This window comes from Carcharodon carcharias, chromosome 7 (assembly GCF_017639515.1).
Source record: "Carcharodon carcharias isolate sCarCar2 chromosome 7, sCarCar2.pri, whole genome shotgun sequence".
Classification (NCBI taxonomy): Eukaryota; Metazoa; Chordata; class Chondrichthyes; order Lamniformes; family Lamnidae; genus Carcharodon; species Carcharodon carcharias.
Window position 1 is genome coordinate 179,652,866 of NC_054473.1, and position 18,994 is coordinate 179,671,859.

The 18,994-nt window shown below is 42.7% G+C and overlaps 1 protein-coding gene across 1 annotated transcript in view; it reads left to right on the plus strand.

The window, feature by feature from the left end:
• Positions 1-18,994, plus strand: part of adamts18 (ADAM metallopeptidase with thrombospondin type 1 motif, 18) — a 159,314-nt gene that overhangs the window by 24,436 nt on the left and 115,884 nt on the right. Inside the window, 2 exon segments of the mRNA XM_041191707.1 lie at positions 6,567-6,704; positions 13,346-13,499. Coding sequence (XP_041047641.1) covers positions 6,567-6,704; positions 13,346-13,499 — 292 coding nt within the window.

Sequence of the window (18,994 nt, forward strand, 5' to 3'; positions counted from 1 at the left end):
TGAAAGTTTTGCCTTTTTGGGTTCTGACTCGGTGCCAGATGAAGTTGTTAATGATGAGAGGAAGGGGCGGAGAGGTGAGAAGCTGTTGCGTAAACTAGGAGCAGCACTGGAATAGAAAACCTGCTTTGGCAAAGGGACGCGTTGCAAAAGGGAAGCTGATCACATCAGAAGTCATTTATCTAAGGGGAAAAGGGTTTGGAGTTAGAGAAACAATGATCTGGCCCTGGAAGCGATCCAAGGAAGCTGCTGCTTCCTCTTTTCTAGCCATTAGAATTCGCCCCACGTGGAGAGAATGTTGAGGATTTCTTTCCAACTAAATGTGCCTGCTGTCCATAATTGTGCACTGCCTCCAGCCCAGTGTTTCAGGGATGTGTTGTCGGTCACAGGGGAGTATAAAGTTCTTCCTGTTTGTTGGAGAACACTTCAATTCTACAAATTCTGACCTTTTATCAGGGCTTGTTGCTAAAAATCGCCCAGTCCTTTGAAGAGAAAAATAATCTGATGTGCTTGACAACCCCACCTCCACTCCACACCCCATCTCCCCCACCCCACCAGATGGCTCAGCAGGTTTAATTGCACCAGTAAACTAGGAAGATCACAGGTTCAGCCCCTGGGCTGTGCTGTTAGCTGATCCCAGCTGAGAGTCTTCCACAACCAGCCCCTCCATAGAAATAATGACCTCCAGATGTCCCAAACCACTTTACATGACAGCCAATTTATGCTCAGTAAAACTTCACAACCTGCGATGTGATAATGAGCAGATAATCTGTTTCATTAATGTTTGTTGAAGGGCAAATATTGACCAGAACACAGGGCAAAGTTCCCTTGCTTTCCTTCAGAGCAATGCCATGTGATATTTTACATCCAGAGGAGGCCTTGGTTTAACGCTTCATTTGAAAGGCAGCACCTCTGGCAATGCAGCAATCCCTCAGTACTGCATTGAAGTGCCAGCCTATACCATGTACTTAAGTCTTGGAGTGGGACTTAAACCTTTTGACTTGGAGGCAAGAGTGCTACCACTGAAGCTGGCTTCCAGAATAAAGCTATGAAAAGACAGCCCGAGCTCCTGCTCTTGTTAGCTGCCCAGTGGCTCTCGCTGGTAAGTACGTGGGTATGGTTGCCGTACATGGGCAGGGTTGGGCTGGCCTGTGATCCTTTCCACAGATGTGGCGCCTGTTGTCGAGGCTCCAGAGTAGGAGAATGGCCATTTTGTCAAATCGTTGGAGAACTGTCAGAACCTGTGGAATAATTGTAGCCAGCTGCTTTAGGAGAATTAAAGAGTGGTGATGGATGAGGTAGGAGAAGAGGAATCACCACTTGGGTGAGAGATGTTAAGCATATAAGAAATTGGAGTGGGAGTAGACCATTCAGCCCCCTGAGCCTGCTCCACCATTCAAAGTGATCGTGGCTGACCTTCTGTCTCAATGCCCTGCCCACCCCCTATATCTCATGATTTTCTAAGAGATCAAAAATCTTTCTATTTCACTCTTGAATATACTCAATGACGGAGCTTCCACACCCTCAGGGATAGAGAATTCCAAAGATTTACAACCTTCTGAGTCTAGAAGTTTCTCCTCGGACTGGTCCTAAATGATCGACCCCCCTATCCTGGACTGTACCACTGTGTTCTGAATTTCCCAGCCAGTGGCAAACAACCTCTCAGTGTCTACACAGTATGAGTAGGGCAAGTGTGCGCTTCTTCTTTTTGAACTATCATCAAAGCACTTCCAGGTCATGATGCTGTGTGTGTTGGTGTTTTCAAGGTGTATGGCATGATTTTCTCCCAGTATTAGCCCTTATTGTCACCCCACATCTGGTGGAGTGATGCATGTGGCAGTCATGCTGCCAAAACATATTGAAATGCCCCAGAGTATTCCCGTTGTGACTGAAAATACTTATCTGTCCTTTATAGCTGCTGGCGAAGAACGCTGCTCACAGGAGGGGCTGGTACTACACTGGAGTGTCAGCTAGAATTCGGGCTCAAGCCTCTGATAGGGGTCTTGAACCCACAGCTTTCTAGCTTAGAGGTGAGAAGGCTGTTCAGTGGATCACAGCCGACACCTTTAGCATTGTGAGTGTGGCAGTGGATGGGGTTGGGGGTGTGCGGTTGATGTAGCCGATGCACTTGACTCCATTGTCCTGTTACCTGAGGAGCAGTTTACATCACCAGACTGAGGCCCATGATGCCCAGGCCTCATACACGCTCCAGGCAGTCACAGGTCGCGTACCTGCAGGATCCCTGCAAGCTTTGGCTATGTAGAAGCAGCAACAATTATTTTAAAGTTAGTGCTTGTATGATGGGCCACTGGATCACAATGTTTGAACAAGTTTTGTTAGATGGGATTTGGGGAATATTCCTTGAAATTGCACATTCCCAATTTCACCTGTATTTTCTGAAAAAAAAAAACCACATGCTTGAAATGACCAGAGGGAAGGTGAAGATGGGGTGTTTTTAACATAGTGAGTTGTTACGAGGTGGCGTTCACTGGTAGAGGAGGGTGGAAGCAGATTTAATGATAACTTTCCAAAACAGAAGTGGGAAAAAATAATAATTGCAGGGTGACAGGGAAAGACCAAGGAGGAGTGCAAGTGAGGCGGAGTGGGTAGTTCTTTCAAAAGTGCCAGCGCAGGCACAATGGGCCGAATGGCGTCCTTCTGCGTTGCATGATACTGTGATTTTTCCAGCAGTCAGCCGACACCAGCTCTTAAGAGGTTGCCTGCTCTCTCTTCGAATGCAACTTCCAACATCATGATCCTGTTTAATTGCTGCCAGTTGCGTTGTGTGTGTACAGCATCAGTCTAAAGCTGGCTGGGTTCTGCATTCACAGTCACTCTCCTGTCAGTGCTTCTTATTCACAGAGTGCTGAGGTTTGCTGCATTCCCCTCCTTGAATCACATGGAAAGTGTTAACGTCTTTGAAATTTTTTTTTACAAAAAGCTTAATGTTCCTCCAGAGGAAACATTCTGTGTGAAGTTATTTAGTAACAGACGGGGCCCTAATTCTGACTGACGTCTCAGGTTTGCTTTGATGAGCCATCTCGTGGAAAGGTCACAGTCTTTATGAGCTGCTGGCAAGGTGGTGTTTGCGGATGCTTGGTGTAGCATTCTAGGAGGTTGCAGGGAGTGGCTTCTGCATGAGTCCGGGATTTAATTTACTGCGGGAGCGTTAGGGGAAAGTCAACTGAGATATCTGCATCGAATTAAAGTGAAATACAGTGTCCCAGACCATGATCCTCAGCTGTATGAGTTTTTTTTTTGGGATATCCTTCCAATTTGACCATTTTGAAATGATGCCAGAAAAATCCTTGAACAAGCAATTTACTGAAAATGTGCTGTCTCTAAAGCAGGCTTCTGATCGAAACACCTTGTCTTTTTAAACCAATTTTTCTGATACTCTAGGAAAGCGTGTTGCCCCTTTGCAGACCTGAATGGATAATGGCACGGTCCAGTGCTCATGTGAAGACCTACAACAACAACTTGCATTTATACAATGCCTTTAACATGCTAAAGTGGTCCAAGGTGCCTTAGGTGAACAACAAATAAATTGACACACAGCCAAAGCAGGAAGGCAATATTAACATAAGTGACTGAAAGCTTGGTCACAGAAGTAGGTTTAAGAAGCATCTTAGAGGGGGAGGCAAGGTCCATGATTCCTGGTGCCACTTCCTAGGCTTAAACCTATCCATTTCCTCAACCCTCTCTTCCTCATTAAGACCTCTCCTTGAAGCCCATCTCATGCACCAAACCTTCGATTGCCAGCCCCTCACCACCATAGCACTCACATTTCTTGATTGCGTCTGTGAAACATTTTGGGATGTTCTCTATATTAAAAGGTGCTAAATCAATGCATGTTGGTAGCTTAGCTCAGCTGGCTGCTTTATTTCATAGGGGTGTTCAAAATTTGTTTTTACTCGGCAGTTTGCTGAAATGCACCTGACGGTGGTGAAAACCAATTCAATCAGACTCAAAGAGCCAGCAGAGGAATGATGGGCTGAATGGCCTCTTTCTGTGCTGTATCATATTATGATCTCAGGGCAAGACGTGGCCTCAATGGTTTCTTTACTACCCGTTGATGCACTGTTCAAGAATGAATGTGTGCGCATGCCCAGTGAGAGCAGAATTACTCTGAGTATCTTTCCATCTACAAATTTATCTTTTATGAACTTATAGATTAGTCACACCTGAGTTGATCCTGGTCCCATTCTTGCCCTCAACTCAATGTGCACACTTTCCTACACAAGTCACTGGATGGTAATCGGGAGGAGAAACCTCCTTTCAGCTAAGCATGCTGAGCTCAGTTGGCGCTAACACAGCATTGACCTACCTGTTCCAAGCGACTTTACGCATTGCCTTTAACACTGGCCATCAAACCATAAGAAAATGATGAGGTGGGAAAAGACTATCTGGTCCATTAAGCCATGCTTATGTTGCAGGAGCATCACAGATACCCCTGCAGCCACATAAACCGCTGAGAGAGGAAAACAGAACTGATGTAGAAAAAAAATGCTTTGGGAAAATTTCTTTCCAACCCACCTCTGGTGATTGAACCCATTCCAGAAGATCGCATGGAGCTTGGACTAGACAGGTCTTCCCCTTTTTTGTTTTTTTGCAATTGGGCAGCACTTGCTGAACAATCCTGAGTGTGCTAAAAGCAATGTCAACAATCAATTTAAGATAATCAGTTATGCTGGTAATGTGGCTCATTTATGCTTGCTAGAAGCAATACAGATTCATACGCAGGGACCCGTTCTCTGCAACCGAAAAGAATATGTTCAAGCCTTGCACTTTTTTTGAATTATCTGGGAGCTTAGGGAACTGATAGTTGCCCTCTGCTTTTCACATGGCGACTCCTTGGCCAATCAGAGTCAACTTGCTAACCGATCAGCACCCTTTTCCTCTGCAGCATAAATTGTTGGCATCATTTGAAATTTGGCATTCTTGAGCTTGTCCTGATGAGTGCAAGATGAAAAGCTTCAGCAACACGTCTCTCTTTTTAGCAATATCGAAATGTTATGTGGGCTACTGCAAAGCAACCGGAACCCTCTTGCTGGCGATGCTATGCTTTGGGACCCTCACCTAATGCACAGCCATGTCATTTGCCATCTCAATGCGACCTTCCCTTGAAGCAATGTTCAGTGAGCTCTTCAGTGATGAATGATTGGTGGCTGGTAGTTGCAGTTGCTGCAAGCATATTATATAGAAAAAAGATTTAAATTCCCCTAACCTGCCTGGCAGCTTGTATCGTTGTATAGCTGTTCTCCTTGTTTTTATATATATATATTAAAATATATATAATAACAAAGATTTAAAACAAGCCTGTTCAGGCTGCAGCCAAGAAGATGTCAATGTGTCAAGTTAATGCTGCCTCTCAAGTGTGCGCTGGTTTAAGCCTGTCAGCTGCTGAGGAGAAGAGGGTGGGTGTGGGGAATGTGGTGGTGGTGGGGGGGGGGTGGTGGTGGAAAACACCACGTTATATATTTATTACAGTCTGGAAATCAAACGAAAGACATGAGTGTCACTCAAGCTAAAACTGGTTTCCTGCAGACAATGATGGTTTAATTATGGTGGTTTGTTGCTGGGCAGAACTTCTGCAGCAAAATCAGAGCCAAGCCCTTTTCTCCCAAATAAGGTCACTTTGTTCTTTGTCTTGTTGGCTGCGATGAAGGACTTGCCATTTAAAAATTAAATTATTATTATTGTTGCTACTGTTTCATGCTGAAGCGACAGAAGTTGATAACTGTAGGGTGTATCCTGCCTGCCACTGAAGCATGAAGCAGGGCTTGACTATGGAATGGAAGTTATATGTACAGACCAGATGTGCAGTGCCCAGATCTGCACAGCTGCGGTTAACACTTCAGACTGTAGCGATGCATCAGTAGCAGAACCCCCCCTCTTCTTCCAGCACTGGAATGGCCCTTCTGCCCCCTTGGATGGATGTGAAAAGGACCCATGACATAAGTTTGAAGAAGAGCAGGGGAGTTCTCCCCAGTGCCCTGACCAATACTAAAACTAGTCATTATCACATCCGTGTTTGTGGGAACCTGCTGTGCTCAAATAGGCTGCCATATTTCCTATGTAACGCCGGAGTCTGCGCTTCATAAGTACTTATATGCCTGTAAAGCACCTTGGGGTGTCCTGTTTTTGTGAATAGTGCTGTGGAAATGCAAGTTCCTTCTTTGTCAGTATCATGGTGTCACTGAGACAAACGGTGTTTTCAGCTTGGGAATGTCACAATGTTCAGACACTGGCCCAAAAACATAAATATACATGTCCATGACCCCTTAATCTAGCATATTTCTGATGTCTATCCTGCACTAAACCATGAACCTAACAAACATAACCTATTGCTTAAGAAACACATGGCTGTCACTCACAAGCTGCCAAGCGATTTTTTTTTTTAGTTAGCAAAGTAATTGCAGTTCGCTAGTTAATCAAACTTTAAGGTCCTAATTTGTCAGAACTCAGAACAATATTTTTGGTTTTCAAATAATTTTTATCCTGTGTCAGAAATCTGTAACGCGCTGATAGATTTGTGTTAATATTTGTAACTCCGCTTTTTATCAAAGCTTTGGCATGATTCATGATGGAGAAGGAAACCCATGTCGGAAGACTGAAGGTAACATCATGTCACCGACTTTGGCTGGGAACAATGGAATCTTCTCATGGTCTGCATGCAGTAGACAGTATCTCAACAGGTTCCTCAGGTAGGTTGAAGCCTTAATAATTTCCTATCTGTCTAATCTTTAATTTCAAATGTTTTCTGATTTGTTGGGTGTTAATGACATAATATTATTGGTCTTGTGGTTTGCAAGGGCCAGTCACATGTGAGAATCTGATAACTCAAAAACACAAAAAGCAGATTTTGCACTTGCACACTAAGAACTGCCAAAGTTAAGGAAGGCAGTACAACTGGAACCACTTAACATCATAATTGAATAGTTAACTGAGTTATAACTATAACCATTTCACACCTCAACTTTAACCTGAGAATGAAACCTGGGCCTCTCCAAAACCTTGCACGTCAATGTACTGGTAAGCCCTGTGTGAGGTATCAACTAATTCAGAACATTCAGATCCTGAGACCATTGGATGAGCTTTGAATTGTATCACAACTCAAAATAAACCCGATTTAAATCATTTTTGAGTTAGGTGAAAAAATGTGATTTTTGGCTCAATCATAAGCAACCAGCAGTTGTTGTCATCTGTCCTTCAGATATTTAATCCCACATACATCCTTTTCTTTATTCATTCATGAGATGTGGGCCTCACTGGCAAGGTCAGGATTTGTTGCCCATCTCCCAGTAGCCAACACGTTGCTGTGGGTCTGGAATCCAGACCAGGTAAAGACAGCAGATTCCCTTCTAGGACATTAGTGAACCGGATGGGTTTTTACAACAACAGATGGTAGTTTCATGGCACTATTTCTGAGTCTAGCTTTCAACTCCAGATTTTTAAAAAAATCAATTGAATTTATTAACTAATTGAATTCAAATTGCACCAGCTACCATGTTGGAATTTGAATCCATGTCCCCAAAGCATTGGCCTGGGCCCCTAGCTTACTAGTCCAGTGATATTGCTACAATGCCAACCTCTCACCTAGGTGACATATTAACTGTGCTGTCCTACTGAAGTTTCATGCTAGCATATAACAGCTGCTGATAGGCTTCTGTTGTTTAAGGTCATGAGTAGGTCATTCAGCCCCTGAAGCCTGTTCCCTCATTATATTAAATCATGTTTGACTATTTACCTTAACTCCATCTACTCACTTTGGTTCCATATCCTTTAATCCCTTGTCTAAGAAAAATCTACTAATCTCATGTTTGAAGTTTTCAATTGATCCCTAACCTCAATAGCTTTTTGGAAGAAGCGAGTTTACATTTCCACTACTCTTTGTGTAAAGAAGTGCTTCTTCCTCCTGAGGATTGATTGAGTAGTATAGGCCTATATTCCTTGAATTGAGAGGCATGAGAGGTGATCTAATTGAAAATTCTTAAGGGGCTTGGCAGGGTCAATGCTGGCTGGGGAATCTGGAATACAGGGTCACAGTCTCAGAATAAGAGGTCACCCATTTAGGACGGAGATGAGGAGAAATTTCTTCACTCAAATGGTTGTGTCTTGGAATTCTGTACTCCAGAGGGTTGTGGATGCTCAATCGTTGAGCACGCTCAAAATAGAAGGCAATAAATTTTAGTTATTAAGGGAATTAGTGGAGATGGGGATAATGGAGAACGGTGGGAGTTGTTTTTTTTAAAACATTTATTCATGAGATGTGGACATCGCTGGCTCGCCCATTTATCGCCCATCCCTAATTGCCCTTGAGAAGGTGCTGGTGAGCTGCCTCCTTGAACTGCTGCAGTCCATGTAGTGTAGATACTGTTATGATCCCAGCTGAGGTCGCCACTGAACAAGTCTGATCCCAGAGTGGAACCCAGCTTGATAGTTCCTAACTTTTATTTGTTTGTTTAGATTCTTGTGAGGAGCTGCTGAACAGAGTCACCGGAGTCAGCTAATGAACTTTCAACAAAAGCATAAAACATATCTTAAACATGTAAAGATGAGCTATGTTACAATACTCCTTCACCCACAACTATACCTTTATAGATATATACAGATTTATAAGGATAACACAAGTTACAAAAACTATCCTATACTCCAATGTTCACAGTAATTGTAGTACACATAAACCAATTGGCACTCTATGGTTAGGCACATGACACTTTGAAACCAAGTGACAGAGGCCACCCCAGACAGATGTTTTGGATCTCCCCTCAAATCCCCCCCAGATGCTTGTTACACCATGAGCCAGCCAGTCTCACTGAACTCCGTCTTTCGTACGAGGGTTTCTGATCCCCACTTTCCTAGAACTCGTCTTGGAATCTTCTCCCAAACGGAAGCTTTCTCTCAGACGCCTTCGCAAGGGTTCACCTCCAGGGTTTTGAACTCTCCTTCTGATGTTCCTCTCCCTTTGGTCACCACATGCATTCAAGCTTTCTCCCATGCTCTCTCTCTCTTACTGACTCAGCTGTCAACAGTACACCACTGCTTTACATGCCCAAAGCAAAGAGTTACAGACCTTCAGTTGCCTCTTTGGACCATCTGACTTCTCACAAGCCTTGATATCACTTTGACTCTGCTTCCTGCAGCTTGGATCGTTTAGCTTGAAGCTTGGAACCTTTCTCTCCCCCTCTCTCTTAACTTCACTTAACAGGATCTTTCCCAGGTTCCTGTCCTTCCTTTGACTAGAACATCTGCTTGGGACTTTCTCCTGTTCCACTCCCCTGGGGGCTTTCTTCTTTAGCTTGGGACTGACTATCTGTCCCCTCTGCTCCAGTCTCTCCCTGGCAGCTACTTTCAACCAACTTTAGTTTTGAACTGGCTATCTGAGCCTTCCAGATCCTTCTGCCTGGCAGCTGTCTTGAAAACTGAACTCAAAAACTGCTGTTTCTAGTTTCTTCTGTGCATGTCTGTGGGACGGACCTGTCTCTCTCAGCCCTGTTGCTCGGCAACAGCCCAGTTTTTCTACTTTTGTGTTTTCTTAACTTCTCTTACGGTCGTAAACTCTCATTAAAAATGCAGGCACATTTTAAAGCGAAACTAAAACTCAACTTGATTTTTGCTTAACACAGAGATACAGAAATACAAATCAACCTTAAACATTAAAGCTAAAACTCATTCCTAACATCCAGAAATACCAATATGACTTAGTTAAACTATCTCTATTTCCTAACATCTCCCTTTGGAGGAAAGAAAGCTTCACAACAGTGAAGGTTTCTTTATAATGGCCTTATATCCACCTCACACAAACTTAACATGAGAAACCTCTAACAATAGCTTATTAGATACTATACAAATACATTTTCCATTTTGTTTCACAACCACACATCATATTGTACAATTACTAAAACGTACTTAAACAGAGTCAATAAATGTAACAAGATTAGTAGAATTTGCACAACATAGTATTATCATAACTCAACTGTTAAGTTCCTTTTTCCTCTTATTCCCAGCCTTTGTCTCAGCAAATAATGTTTCATTTAAGTCTACAGCCCAAACATCCTTTTTGTTAGCTGTAGGCATAATTCCACCTGCAAACCCATTTTCCGAACTCAAATGTGGAAAATTCTCATTTCGATTTAACAAGGTCAAAAAGGCATTTTTTTGCATTAACATCTCATTTCTTCTCTGGTCAAAATCTCTCCTTGCCATTTCAAGGATGTGATTGAGATGCTTCTTATGTTCATACAAAAGGGTTTCATACTCCTGCTTGGTTCAATCTTTCAACTTTTTATGATCTTGTTGTTTCTCACAATCCCATTTTGAACAGGTCATCCACTTCTCTTTGAGCAATGTCAATTATTTTTTTTCCCTGGGAATTTTATAGTTCGTTCCAACATTTCAATTCTTTTGCATAATCCACAAACGATATCATTCCACTCCTTCCCAGTAAAAAATAAATAAAAAGTGTTGGTCCTGTACAGTTGTGGCAAAAACGAGTACGGAGGATGCAAGGTTTGGAGGCAAGCTGGGCAGGTTGGTGCACGGGCACTGTTTGGAAGTTAAAAAAAAACAGAAAAACATAAACCAGCCCTCCAACCCTCACACCCACCCCAACCCCCCCCCCCCCACACATTCCAATCCGTGCCTCATCACAGCCTTCACCCACCTCCCATGGCCCCTCATACCTACCATGCCAACCTATAACTCCCATCCACCCCATGGCACTAATGCCCTCCATGCCATCCTCTGCCCCTCTGCCCACCCCCTGGCTCTTTATAGCCCCCTGTGCCAATTTGGGGCCAACTCATGCCAATCCATTCACACCACCACCACTCCTTGGCCTTACACCTACCATGCCAACTCACCTAATATCCACCAAAGGGAAAGATCAGTACATGTGCTAAGATTAAATAAAGCTCCAAGTGTCTATTGCAGAAATAACTTTTTGGAAAAAAACACCCTCATTCATAAAAACCCATTTACTACATTTACATCTTTCAACTACATTACCCCTTATTACAACAAACATTTCATTCAATTGCATAATCCCTTATAAAAACAAACATTTGAATTCACAGTCCCACTTCAGACTGTCCATAACTACTTGGAACTGTCAATCAAACTGTGAAATGGCAGGCACCCTACTGTGATAATGGACAGTTGTGAATCAGTCATGCAGCACTAATCCTGTAATGGTAGCTCTAAGGCTTATGTCAACAGAGTGAAATAGCAAGCAAGTGTTTTTAACACTTAGGACGTTCTTCAAAAGAGTTTTAAATGCCCTGACAGCTTGACAGCTCCCATTGATTTTTGACAGTTGTTTCTGATAGTTCCAATAAGTTTAAGCACTTTTTACACACATTTATGCATAAACTTAGCAATCCCAAAGAGCACCTGACCTCTCTCAAGGGGCACCTTACCTCCCCCAAAGAGTACCCGACCTCCCAAAAGATACCTTGGGACCACGTCCAAAGGGGCTCCTTATCCCTCCAACAGGATACCCTGGCTATCCAAACAAATCCTGTTCCTACCAGGTCTAATCTGCACATGTTAGGTTTCAGACACCTCTCACTGCATAATCACACTTGAGTGGAGGCAGCTGCTGATTTCATTGGGGAGCTGCCTCCATGAAATGCACATGCACAAAATGTGACCCGACACCCCGGAAATGGTAGGTGCTGTGTTCGGGGGTGGGACTTCTGATTTTGGGGCTCATTTGCCATTTTCGCAATGACGGAGAGGCTTTCCATTGTTGCGAAAATCCAGGCCTGAGAGAGTATTTGGAGAGTCCTAATGAAACAGTCGACCATGAATGAAGTGAGCTTTTTTCACAATTTGGAAGCTGCCGAAGCAGAATTGAAACTAAAACTCCTTTTGAAGAGAATATTTCCAGCTGCTCACACCTCTGTGCACTTCACTGGATATATTTCTCAGTCTGGTATTTAGATTTGTCTAATCCTGAATGATGTGTTTATTGGGTCATTTGTGCAGAGGTCATGGATGATAGAGCTTTGGAGAGCCTGAGCTGTATTTGGACTAAATCAGGGCTGCCTATGGCTCTCCCAACATAACATGGAGCCAAGAACATATTGAAAACACGTTGAGGTTGTTTCTCTTGGCTGGAGAGTCTAGATCCAGGGATCATAGTGTCAAGACAAGGGTTTGGTCATTTAGGACTGAGATGAGGAGAAATTTCTTCACTTAGAGGGCTGTGAATCTTTGGAATTCACAGCCCCAGTGGGCTCTGGATGTTCAGTCATTGATTATATTCAAGTTTAAGATTGATAGATTTTTAGGCACTAAGGGATCCAAGGGATATGGGGATATGATAGGAAAGCAGGGTCGAGGTAGCGGATCAGCCATGATGTTATTTAATGGTGGAGCAGGCCTGAGAGGCTGCCTAGGTAACCCCTGCCTTATCTTATGAAAATCTCACATTTATATGGAGTTTGAGAAAGGAGAATCACACCTCTTCATTCAACTCAACTTGTCAATCAGGCTTTCAGTGTGGCGTAGTTACGTGTACTGGCAGCTACATATGTTAATATACAGGGCCCTGATCTTTGCAGGCAGAAAGAACATGTAAAGGCATTGCGCCTATTTCAGCCATACAGAATAAGTGAGAGCCGTTCACTGGTTCATTCACCAGAGCAATGTCTTGACCAGAGTCAAGCTGCCTGGTTGAAATTTCAAAGCAATGCTTGGCAGTTAACTGTCAGTCACCACCAATTGGTGCATTCTCCATGGCAACACCTCTATCAATCAGATTCTACCTGCCAAGCAATCACCCCTCATACAGTATATAGTATAAATATGTTGTTTGCCCTGACATTGGTATTTTCTTGTGAATTATCCTGATGAATGCAAGACAAAAAGCTTCAACAAAAAAAACTCTTTTTGCAGCAATCCTCGAGTACTGTACTACCAAGCGACTATCTGTACCATAGTGTTGAACACTGTTCCACCATCTCCTCTCTTGTCTCCAAGTGGAAAAAAAAAAGTTGGCCAGACACTTTTCTTCATAAAGGGGGTTTTCCAATCCTTTACAGATGAAAGAATGCAAGTTATAACATGACAAAGGAACCATTTAACTGTAGATTAGGGGATGAAACAATTTTCTGGGCAGTGAGATATCAGTAATTACCTTGCCAACAAAATGTCACCACTCACCATGTAATCTACAGTGCTATATTTACCAAGGGACGGAAAATCAGCTACAACATCCTCTGGGCTTGTTTTGCCTTTTGGCTTTGTCTCCCCTTTAAACCATCCTTGGTCATTTCAGATTTGTTTATTCATCAACCTAATGCTTTTTTTTTTACATGTCTGAAATGTGTTTTGTTCACAGTACAGCTCAGGCCTCTTGCCTGGTGGACGAACCAAAGCAACTGCGCGAGTACCAGTACCCTGATGGACTGCCGGGGCAGCTTTACGACGCTGACACACAATGCAAGTGGCAGTTTGGCGCAAAAGCCAAGTTGTGTTCCCTTGACTTTGTGAAGGTGCATTTCTGTTTGTTATATTCCTTTTCAATGGTTCCCTTGTTATAACAGCTCTTTTATTGGTGGGGAGGGGGGTGTGCAGGGGGTGGAGATGGGGGCAGTGGGTAGTGTTAAGCACTGTTGAATATAGGCAGCTTTGTCATTCGGAATAATATGAAAATACGAGCAGGAGTAGCCCTTCAGTTGGATCATGGCTGTTCTGTATCTCAACCCCATCTACGCCCACTTTGGTCCCATAACCTTTAATATCCTTACCTAACAACAATCTATCAATCTCTATTTTTAAATGTTTAACTGATCCCCCAGCCTCAACAGCTCTTTGAGGGCGAGCATTCCAGATAACTGTTACCCTTACTGTGATGAACTGCTTCCTGACATCACCCCTGTATGGTCTAACTCTGATTTTAAAGTAATGCTCCCTTGTTCTGTACTCTGTCCGTGAGAGGAAATACTTTCTCTCATCCAACATATCAAAGCCCTTAATTATCTTAAACATCTCAATTAGATCATTCCTTAATCTTTTATATCCAAGTGATGAAAAGATAATAATGGGGCTGAAAATTTCTACTTCCACTTGAAGTGAACAGCATCCAGTCAGGATTTTTTCATTCCTTTAAAAAATTGAATGAACTGATAGCATTTTATACTGTGTACAAATTACTGGTCGTGTCTATAGTGAGGCCAATGTGAGGTGATGAATTCTGAGCTTTACATAAAGCATATTGTAACAGATTAAAACCCATGAATTTAGACAGGAAAAGATCAGCTGCTCCGCCAAGTTGGTGTTATGCTCATGATGGCCGGAGCATTGTGCCTAGACATTCCCTTAAAGTCCACCACCTTGTTGTCTCCTGGGAGAGGCAAAAAAATACATAGGAAAACCTAGGACCAATGAAAATTCCTTTTCAACTCGCTCAGATGATCAAAATCATTACAGGATTGATTATACGTACGCGTATCTTCTATGTGATGTGACCTTTGATCAGTCCAGCTCCACCTTGCAGGGGATCAACAGGCATCAGGAAAGTTGCCAAAGCATTAACGTTTGGCTAAATTGTGATTGCTTGCTATGACAAATATTGTGCCAATATGCTGAATAATTGTGCTGACAATATGGGTAGTTGTGGTCACTCGAGCAATTGAATAAACAAATCCCAAGTCAGAAGGATGATAAATTCAGGAAGGCTTACCCCATCCATTTCAGTTGTGATTGAGCAGAATTGGTCAAATCTCAGATGTGATTCCCTTGCTGGATTACATGATGGAGCCAATCAATATTCTTTTTGAGTTGTATGATCCAGGAATACTCCAGACTCTGTGTTTTATTGCGTTGGCTAATCTCATCTGGAGTGTTGGCAGAAGCTCCAGAGTATCCGGGATAGAGATATGAAAATAACCTGTTGGAAATGTGTACATGTGTGGATTTGTCACACAGATATGATGCCCCTCCCCATGGTAATTTAACCTGTTGATGTTCACTATTGAGATTCACTTGTGACTAATGCCCAGTCAAGGAGACACTTGAGGGAGGCTGGCATCTTTGGAACCATATTCTGTCAAAAAGTCAATGTTTTGTAGGGGCTGGAGGATTGTGGTGGATTAAGAAAATTTGTGAGAAGTAAAACTCTGTGTTGTGGTCAGGAATGGAGAACCAGGTGAAAATGAACTATTCGCTGTTGGGCAACATTAAGTTAATGGAAAACTTGCCCTGACTGAATCCAAACTCTCGACTGACCAGCCATTGTTTTATTAGTAACCAGCTTGCAATGATTTATTTCTCCAGTAACTATTTTTGACTTAATGAGGACGAAATAAGAGCGTAATGAAACATGCATCAGGAAAATATCATTCACCCTGTTAAACTCACTCTGCCCGTGGACTATGTACATTCTGCGGCTGGCTTTACTCATCTTATTCCGGGGCCTAGTGGATTGTTTGTGCACAGCGTCACAGAGGAACATAAAGGACGTGTTTTTATACAATGCCTCTTGCAACATCAGGACACCTGAAAAGCTTTGCAGCCAATGAAGTACTTTAGAAATCTAGTCACCGGCGCAATGAAGTAAATCTATTTTTTGCCAGTGTTGCTTGAGTAATAAGCATTGGATAGTACACCAAGTGAATTTGCTGCAGTATTGCTTCATATCAGTGGGGGTGTGGGGAAGGGTGAGCGTCAGATTGAAGTCTCAGATCAGATGGCACATCTTGCAAAACACCACTCCTCATACTGCATTGTACTGTAAGCAAGTATCCTGGAGTGGGATTCAAACGCATGATCCACTTGGCTTAGCAGCAAAGATCACACACTGAGCCAGGTTGCCACTGTTAGAATACGTGTTAGCTCCAGTAGATATAGTGAAGGTGCAGGAGATGGCCCTCAGGAACGCTTTGCGTTTCCATCAAAGGTGGATACAGTTCATGGGAACCTTGTTTCACTGAGTGCCAAATTGAGAATGCAAAGTCAGCCTCTTTTTTTATTTGCTTGAACAGGGCTTCAGGCAGCTCACAGATGATTAGGTTCCAGCAATGTCATATGACCACACTTAAGTCTAACGAGCGGTGCAAGCATACGGGTTTCATGGTGTGAATTGAATGGATTTTTTTTTAGCACTGATTGCTCGGTGAGATAGGCTTTGAAAGAATGACTTTTCAAACTGTGCCATTGTTGCCAGTTTTAATGAGGAATGCTGCCAGATGTGGCATTGTGCCAGCTTTTTGGTTTGGATCCAAACCACGGGGTTTATTAAAGGATCGCTATATCCAAAGGTCGTGAACAGATTGATTTTTTTTTCTTTTCCGTACTAAGAGGGTTAGGTTTGTAAATATGAAGGCAAGACATTGCCAGTCCCTTTTTGATTGAAGGAAATAAAACAAAGCGTCTACTCGCATTTATGTAGCACCCTCAGGACATCCCAAAGTGCTTCACAGCCAATGAAGGGCTTTTTGAAGTCCAGTCGCTGTTGCCACATAGGTGAACATGGCAGCCAATTTGTGCACAGCAAGACCCCACAAACGGCAATATGGTCATGACCAGATGATCTGTTTTAGTGCTGTGGGTTGGATAAGTATTGGCCAGAACAGGGGGAAACTCCTCTGCTTTCAAAATAGTACCATGGCAACCTTTATGCCTACCGGACAGGACAGACACAGCCCTACCTAAATGAAAGCCTTTCTTCATTCCCACCTTTTGTTTGGAAAAGCATGCAGGGGCAAATAAATTCATTGGCAACAAGCTTTGAATTAACACAGAATATAGGTTGTGATTGAGAATGATTTCGACGAGGGAACCTGCTGATGTTCTCCAAAACCCAGTTGAGACTATTTTCACTGTATTTGTCCCAGTTGCTCTTTCGTTATGTACATATATAAGCAAAATGTTATTTGCAACGTTTACACGTTATTGCAATATGAATGTATATATGAAACGACAAGGTTTTCGGAATTTAATCTGAAAAGGATTACTGAGAAATACCATCCTATGATTCATTGACCTTTAACCAGTTGGCAGATGTGGGAGGCTTCATTTTCCTTGCAATATATGCTAATATTACAAAAACCATTCACACTGCCACAAATGAATTTGTTTCTGAAATATTAAACTGCTATTTTAGTTAAGTACCTTAGAATGGGATAAGAGAAAAAGCAGGTTAAACAGGAATTAACCTCTTTTTCTGATCTGTCTGTTCTATTTTTAAGTTTGTCACCTTGACTTTATTTCTGCCTAACATACCTTATTTTATTAATTTCAGATTCCCTTTTTAAGAATTCATTATTAACCTGAACTTGGGTATACAGGGCATGATTTCAAAGTCTGCAGATCACACAAGCTTCAAAATGCAGTAAACCGTGAGCAAGATAGTAGCAGGCATTAGGAGGATGTAGGTAGACTGGCAAACTGGGCAGATGAAATTTAATGCAGTAAAGTGGGAAGCGATGCATTTCGGAATGAGTAATTGTCAGTGGCAGTCTAAACTAAATAGTACAATTTGAAAGGGATGAAAGAACAGAGAGACCTGGCAATTCATGTACACCAATCATATAAGGTGGCAGGACAGTTGATAAACCTGTTGAAAATAGCCTCTTGGGTCCTTGGTTTTATAAGTGGAGGCATGGAGTACAAGGAAGTGATGGTAACCCTTTATAAATCACAGGTTAGGCATCAGCTGGAGTGTTGTGTCTAATTCTGGTGCAACAGCTTAAAGAGGATACCAATGCCTTGGAGAGAGTACAGAGGAGATTTATTAGAATGGCATGGGTGAATTCAGTTCTCTGGAGAATCTGTTCTCCTTTGAATAGAGATTCAGGGGAGATTTAATGGAGGTGTTCAAAATTATGAGGGGTTTTAATCAAGCAGATGGAGAAACTGGAGAGCCAGTGACCAGAGGATACAGATTTAAGTTAACTGGCAAAAAAAACAGGGAGAGAATGAAGAGAAATTTTTAACACAGTGATTTGTTATAATCAGGAATGCACTGCCTGTAAGGGTGGTGGAAGCAGAATCAATGGTAATTTTTGATTGGAAATTGGATAAATATTAAAAAGGAAATGTTCTCAGGTCTATGAGGGAAGGGCTGGAGTGGTACTAAATCTAAGAGGCATGACAGATTGAATGACAGCCTGTGATTCCACAGGGGAGTTTTTACTGAAGTGAGGTTGGGGGAGGTGGGGGGGGATATTGGGGAGAGGGATGGAGGGATGGCGGGTTGTGAGAAGACTGGTTGGTAGTGTGTGAGGAACCCGGAAGATTTAACTTCTTGGGTTCATCTCTGGAATCAATAACTTCAATTTTAAACTAACTCACGGGTGAGCATGGGGCAGGGGTCTAGGTTGGATGCCTGTTTTACCCTTGATTTTTATGGTGCCCTGACTTCAATAGAAAGCAAAATGGGGCAGATGTACAGGGAGATGCCTGACTCGAGCATGTCCTGTTCTCAGGTGGTTTTGGTAGTGGGACAAGCCGATTTGAGATTACCGCCCTAAATTCCTCTGATTTGCCGTCTGAGTTGCGGGAGTGTCAGCTGAGTTTCACCCCACCCTGAAACCCTCCCACTGCCTCGTCCACAACTGAGTTGAGGGTTCCAGACGCTTATAGAGATAATGCGAAATCAGAATGTCAAACTCAGATGACACGAAATTCCAGTTATGTCAAAGACGTGAACCAATCCCACCGGCAGAACAGCAAATCCATTAGAATGATGCCTGGGATAAGCTGAAATTCTGCACTTGTAACTCCGGATTAGCCAAATTTATCGAAGTTTGTCGCATGACCACGCTGACCAACCAGAGTGTAGTTAGATCACACAAAAGCACCAAATCATGAAGTGTTGGACAAGCCATCGTTTGACATCGAGATCCCTCTGTGAAAGGATGTGCAAAATCTGCAAGTGTGGCTAAATCTGTGAGAAAGCTGTGTTGTTGATTGGAGAGAAGGTGAAGGCATTTGAATCTGTTGTTTTTGACACAGACTGCATTTGTAGACATATTGGATTGCATAG